The sequence below is a fragment of the Acyrthosiphon pisum genome, chromosome X (assembly GCF_005508785.2).
Source record: "Acyrthosiphon pisum isolate AL4f chromosome X, pea_aphid_22Mar2018_4r6ur, whole genome shotgun sequence".
Lineage (NCBI taxonomy): Eukaryota > Metazoa > Arthropoda > Insecta > Hemiptera > Aphididae > Acyrthosiphon > Acyrthosiphon pisum.
The window spans coordinates 87,287,154-87,293,741 of NC_042493.1; the positions used below are offsets into that span (position 1 = coordinate 87,287,154).

The 6,588-nt window shown below is 27.2% G+C and overlaps 1 protein-coding gene across 1 annotated transcript in view; it reads left to right on the plus strand.

Moving 5' to 3' along the window:
* The window catches only part of Ctsk1 (cathepsin K-1), a gene marked incomplete at its 3' end in the record, with an annotated part of 32,139 nt that extends 27,509 nt beyond the window's left edge, over positions 1-4,630 (plus strand). The window contains 2 exon segments of the mRNA NM_001135939.1: positions 1,084-1,095; positions 4,591-4,630. Coding sequence (NP_001129411.1) covers positions 1,084-1,095 — 12 coding nt within the window.
* Positions 4,631-6,588: the final 1,958 nt, after the last annotated feature.

A 6,588-nucleotide genomic window follows, 5' to 3' on the forward strand; every position in this document is an offset into this window, starting at 1 on the left:
GACAAATTCAAATCTGTTTTCAGAATTTTTATCTGCTTCACTATATCAATCGGTACGTTGGACAAAAAATACATCTAAATTCTTATGTTGCGCGTGTGTTAGACAAAGACAGGAAATCACCGCCACCAATCCCCTTAATAATAATTGTTTTATAACTTGTAAAATAAAATATTAAATATACTGTATTATAAGAGATTTTTGACTTTTTACACTATGTTGATTATAAATACTAGAATTTATTTATTAATGGTAACACTATTAATTAATTATTGCCTATTTCTAACGTTAATAACTACAGTACACACTGCACGCTTCGACGACGCACAAGGAAGTCATCTTTCTTGTACTTGTATATTTGTACAATATAGGTATATTTATACTTAGGAGTACGATTACCAACCAACTCTGGGTGTACACCCACCCCTTGAAATAGGTGTGACGGCCGCCATTAATACATGTGTTTGGTACCATTGTAAATTATATTATAAAGTACCTATACAATTAATAAGTACCTACATATATTTTTCTTGACTAATAGGTACTTAAATATATTTTTTAATTTAAATAATAAGTATTAACTATTAACATAGGTACCTATTCTTTCATATTTTTGTTTGATTCAAACTCATATAGACGTAGGTACCATTTCTAAACACTGCAAAATGACAACATTGATTTCAAAAACTTATATGATTAAACTTCGCGTTCAATATAATGCTAAATGATGCATATAAAATCAAACCGATTTTGAAAGAACATCACCTTTTCACACCATTAAAATATAATTTATCCATTATTAAATTATAATAACTAGAGCTTGGAATTTGTTACATCAATTAAAAGTTATTAAAGACTAATCGCTATGGATAGACTTAGAGACTTAAAAGCTTTAAACTCAGAAATATACGCATACAAATATAAGCAAATATATTGTATACACTAAAATAAGACAGTTTTGACTGAATTTATTGAAAAATGTATTTAATTATTATGATGTATTATCAATTTTTTCCTTTTTTAAATAATTGTACCCATGATATAACAATTTAATTGTTATATCATGATTGTACCTAGAGAGCCTAGGTTCTCTTTATTGTACCTATTGCACCAATGATTAAAAAAAAAAAAAAAAAAACCATAGGCCAATAGGAGGGATTAACATCTGTGGCATGGAGCGCGCATGCCATCAATCACATGGAAGTCACACAATATTTACACAACATTCGTAATGTAACGTGGTCGGGTATGACCCGTTAAAATATAAGATATTCAGGGAAGAAATTAGTTCTTTTGAATATATTTTTACCGTAGCTCGGGAGCACGAATAGTATTAGGATCTTAATATTACAAATAAATAACGATTGGTCTAAGCTATTTATTATTAATACAAACACATTTATCATTACTTATAATATACGAACAAAGTTACCAAAAATGTAGGATTGTACGGAGTTCAGGTGCGCGTGATGGAATCGCGGCGAACTGCCTTTTCCTTACATAGCGATATTGGCCGGAGCCTTACAATCATAAAATATATAAGTGGCACCTAAACCAGAGGGGTTTAATATATTATAGTCAGCGCATAATATGCCTATTGTGCATATTAATGATGCTTATAAAATAAACGTTATGATGTAACATACGTTATAGTAAAATCCACCACATTTGTGAACTTAAGCAATTTAGTTTTTAAACTACATTTTTATGAAATTTTTTTGCAATAATAATCGAAACCTGATAATATGCAAAAAAAGTTTTATATTATTAATTGGTATTCGTTTAGTATGTGACCTACCGGTCACGTGACCTACCATATAGTGTGATCGTTTTATATGCGTGACCTACCGGTCCGATAATTAATTTAAATACAATTTAATCATTATTGATGTTAAAATAATATAAAATATACATGGAGTATGGAGACATCGGTTGAACAAGATTTTCCGAGATCAAGAAATTACTGACTATTTCTATAGTTTTTTTACATAATACGTTAATTTATGTGTTTTGAACATTTTTTTTGGTCTCCCAATGTTTAAAAATGGTATATACAAATATAACGTAATAATTCAATAAATCAGGCCGTTATCGATGGTATATGTAAATGTAATGTACACACTACAATACTACATTGTAATAATGTTTATGTATTCTTAATCAACCGACTATATGCCGCCTGTTTTGCTTCGGGGCGGTAAACGGTATTCGTTAATACTCCCTATATATTTCATATATGAACATTCAATTGCTTCTGTGTGAGCTCCAGTAGTTGGATCAACAAAATTTTTTGAATGGTTTACTGTTCTATGATCATAGCCTATATTTTTTAAACAAGAATATGCTCTCCATTCATCTGCCAACATTTTAAAGTTTTAAACACGCGATATCTGATTGACGACAGAACAGGTACTGACAATATTGTCGATAATGTTAGAATGACAAAATATCTATTGGTAAAAACCAGTAAATATAATATAATATAACTATAAAGATAAGCAAGCATAGATTGTCTATACCTATAATATCCAGAAATCTAGAAAGCTTTTTAAATAATAATGTTTCTAAAACATAATCTAAATCATCTCCTTCAAATATACTGATGACTATAGGAAACACTATGAATATTAATTTTAGTTAAAATTATTATAGCTGTAAAATTATATACCACATAATATGTAATTGTTATATTTATACTATTTGTACCAACATTTTATTGTATTCATGTCACTACACAAAACAAATTTTTTATATATATATTATTCTGTAAATGGAGTTTTTTTCCGTCAATAAAGATAATAATAATAATAATAATAATAATAATAATAATATAGATAATCGTCTTGGTAGGTCACACACTAAACCCAGTAATACAGGTAGGTCACATACTAAACGAATACCTTTTATTAGTTATTTTATTTATTTATTAATTATACCTTTATATAATTAATACCTATTAATTATTATAAATATTAAAATATGAGTTTTTAAATTAATCAACAACATCAAAGTCCCAATCATGACATCAAACATAATTATCAAGAATTTTAAATATGTCAATTGTACCAATAAAAAAATATCGTAGTGATGAATAAGGTGAAGTCTTAGGCCGGGATTGAAAACTTTTTTTGAAGCATTTTCCGTCTGGATTTAGGGCAATTTTAAAATATTTAATTTAATTTTAATAAATGTAAAGATATTTGAAATGTGTTCAATTTTGAAACGTAATGATTAACATTCATTGATATAGACATAAATAATTGTTGTACCATTATTAGTAAATTTTTGTATATTAAAATTAGTGTGGGATCGAGATATGCACGATAAACTAAATTTAAAAGCAAATTTATTATTTTTGAAAGACAATTCTTTTTTTTTAATATAACAATCTATAGTAGGTACCATTTAGTAATTTTTTTTTAATTAAAATTAGCGTGGAATCAAGATAAGGATAAGCAGTGGCGTTCTCAGGAATTTTCTATGGGGTGGGTTCTGAAAATTTACTAGAATTCAATAGTGGGGGCCCCCCACACCCTCCGTAGTCTTAATATTTACAAATTTTGTATTATTATGTATTTATGTATTTTACCATTTTAGTATACTAAAACCGTCTATAGACGGTACCTAGTGAACTGTATTTGGTATATCATATGAATATCAAAAGTAAAATAATGCAACCAAAAACTAAGATTTTCAACATTCATACTTTAAAAATCATTATAAAACCATAATAATTTACCAAACATTTCAAAACACAATACTTTCAAGTTTCAGTCCATGATCTCTATCCATTCTCTTTACCGTTTTACACTACTAACTACTTCTGTAACTGGTTAATTTATAGGATATTGTGCACTGCCAATAAGAATAAATCTTTTTCTTCTTAAAATTAATTTTTTATTAACCTGTACATTTTTGATTTGTATACTTGTTATATTTATAATATAAACTTATCTGTACATGGGCCCACAGACTGTTTTTGCGGCCCGCGACGTTTTTTGAAAATATTTATTTAAATGACTCCATTTTGAATGAAATGTGTCACTATTAGCTAAGTTAATAGTTAGTAGTTATCCATATTTTTATTTAAAATTCGAAACAATGGTACTACGATACAATATTGTAAGAAAGTAATATTAAAAGTAACCCTTATATAATTTCCGTCTATAATATAGTTATATAATATTTTCTGTGAATATGCAATATAATAACTATTATTATAAATTATTATTTACTAATTAATATATTTAATATTTCAGATTCTTTTTTTATAAAATTAATTTTTACAAAATTGAATTTATTTTAAACCTGTTGCTTAGGAAAAAAAATTAACTTAACGTGGTAATAAAATTAATTAACTTGTAAGTTACCGAATAACATAAGAAAAAGTTAAAAGTAACTTAACTTTTTAACTCGTTAATGTCCAGCCTTGCTTTTAAGACTGCAAATAACATTTTATTGATTTTTATAGAAAAAAAACTAAAAAAAATGAAATTGTCCATAAACAGCTCAAAATAAGTAAAAATATTTTGAAAATGTTATCAAGTATAGGAATTGATAAAATAAATATATCATAAATCATGCATATGGATTTTTAATATTTTTCAAATGTCGGTGTAACAATATATTAAGAGCCTTGTATTAAATTTTCCAGCTTTTTTACAGAACAAATAAAATTTTATTGACATCAATAGAAAAAAAAACAAACAAAATTGGAAACCGAAAATGTCCGTAAACAGTATAAATCCATTTAATATTAATAATACATTTTATCGTGTATAAAAAATTATAATATAAACAACCAGAGAAAAATTTCAAGTATCTACGGTCATCAGCTGTTCTAGAGTTACACCAAAAACCAAAATCGATTTTGTCGAAAACCGATTTAGCGTAAAATTCCCGGTTTTCCTTATTTTTTTTTTGTTTTTCTCGGCGCTTTTCAACACTAATGGGAGTAAGGGATTTTTCCCTACGCAATGCACCATTTAGATTCACTTTGCCAATGAACAAGATACTGAAGTTGAAAATCGAAGCATTATTTAATATTTATAAATAAATAAATAAGCAAGCACAAATAAAAGAAAAATAAGTAAAAAAAAACACATCATTATAAAATCAATACATTCATCTATTTATTTTTATTTATTATATTAATTTAATCACTTAATCAATAATCGTGATATTGTTGGTAAAAAAATATTATATAATACGCATATGAAATAGTAAAATAAAATACGGCTGATGGCTGGGGGTAGGGGGGTTTAAACCCCATGAATCCCTCCATGAGTACTCCACTGTATACAAGATACATAATATTATTTTGTTTATATCCAAGATCGGTAGGTATCTAAAGAAATGTAGAGCTTATGAAAGCCAGCAGTTAAATATAATGTTAAATTATGCCTATAATAAAAACATACTTCACAATTTAAACTTAGAGAAGATTGTTCATACGAGAGGTTCAAAGCGACTAGCGAATTCAATCAAATAATAAATTATACATTTATTTACTATTTTGCTATATTTATTACGGTGCCCCTACTACGGTTAATTGGCGGTGCTCCAAAAGTAGTATAAATATCTAATAAATTTATAGCTATTTATTCAACACGTTTTGACGTTTTGAGGCCGCAATAATAAAAATGTTCTAAGATGATCTTGGTAATTTAAAATAAAACGGTAATCATTATAATATTGTGATTTGTGATTGCATGTCAATTAGATCAACTTTTGCCCTAGAGTTAAAAGCTGTGTGCACAATAGGCATTGAAACCAAACCCTTTTTCAGATTAGGTTGTTTTTTTTGATAATATGAAGAGCAGCTTAAAATAGCTTAAAAGGGTAAGTTAATGAAAATAATTAACTGTGGAAAGTTAAGTTAATTCAATTAAATTACCTTCAGTTAAGTTAAAAGTTAAGATGGAAAATAAAATAAACTTAACTCAGTTTAACATTTTTTTTTTAAGTCATAATATTCATAATTCATCAATTGCCTTAGTATTTTGATTTGTACGGACATTTACCAAGACGCTTAGCACAGTGGCGTCATTTGGGGGGGGGGGGCAAGGTGGGCATTTGCCCCTGTCTGATTTTAAAAGCAGCCCAATGGCCGGTGTCCGGTTTTTGCAATTTAACCATTATTATATTTTATTAGTGTAAAAACATAATTATTTTTATAATATTTTCAGAAAATATTTTACAGTCTACCTACTAAGAAATTATAGTCACAATATGATACATTTTTAATTAATAATTGATAGTTTATAGTTGGAATAAATGTATATTTAGACGCATGCGGGACGTGCGTGTATGTTTTGTGTGTGCGTGTGTGTTTTGTTATGAAAAAGGAAGTAGGAACACAATATTGTTGTATGCACAACAATAATAATAATTAATATCATAATCCCATATAGTTTTATTTTTAAAATCTAAAATTATTACAAATTCTAAAAACAACAATCGATTTACACATTACACTCTTACCTATTTAGTATTTATCATTGATCTCAGACTTCTGTCAACTTGCGACAGACGACAGTTGCTTACTCGTTTATCACAATTCAGTATTCACAGTAAACTTTTCTGTATTTT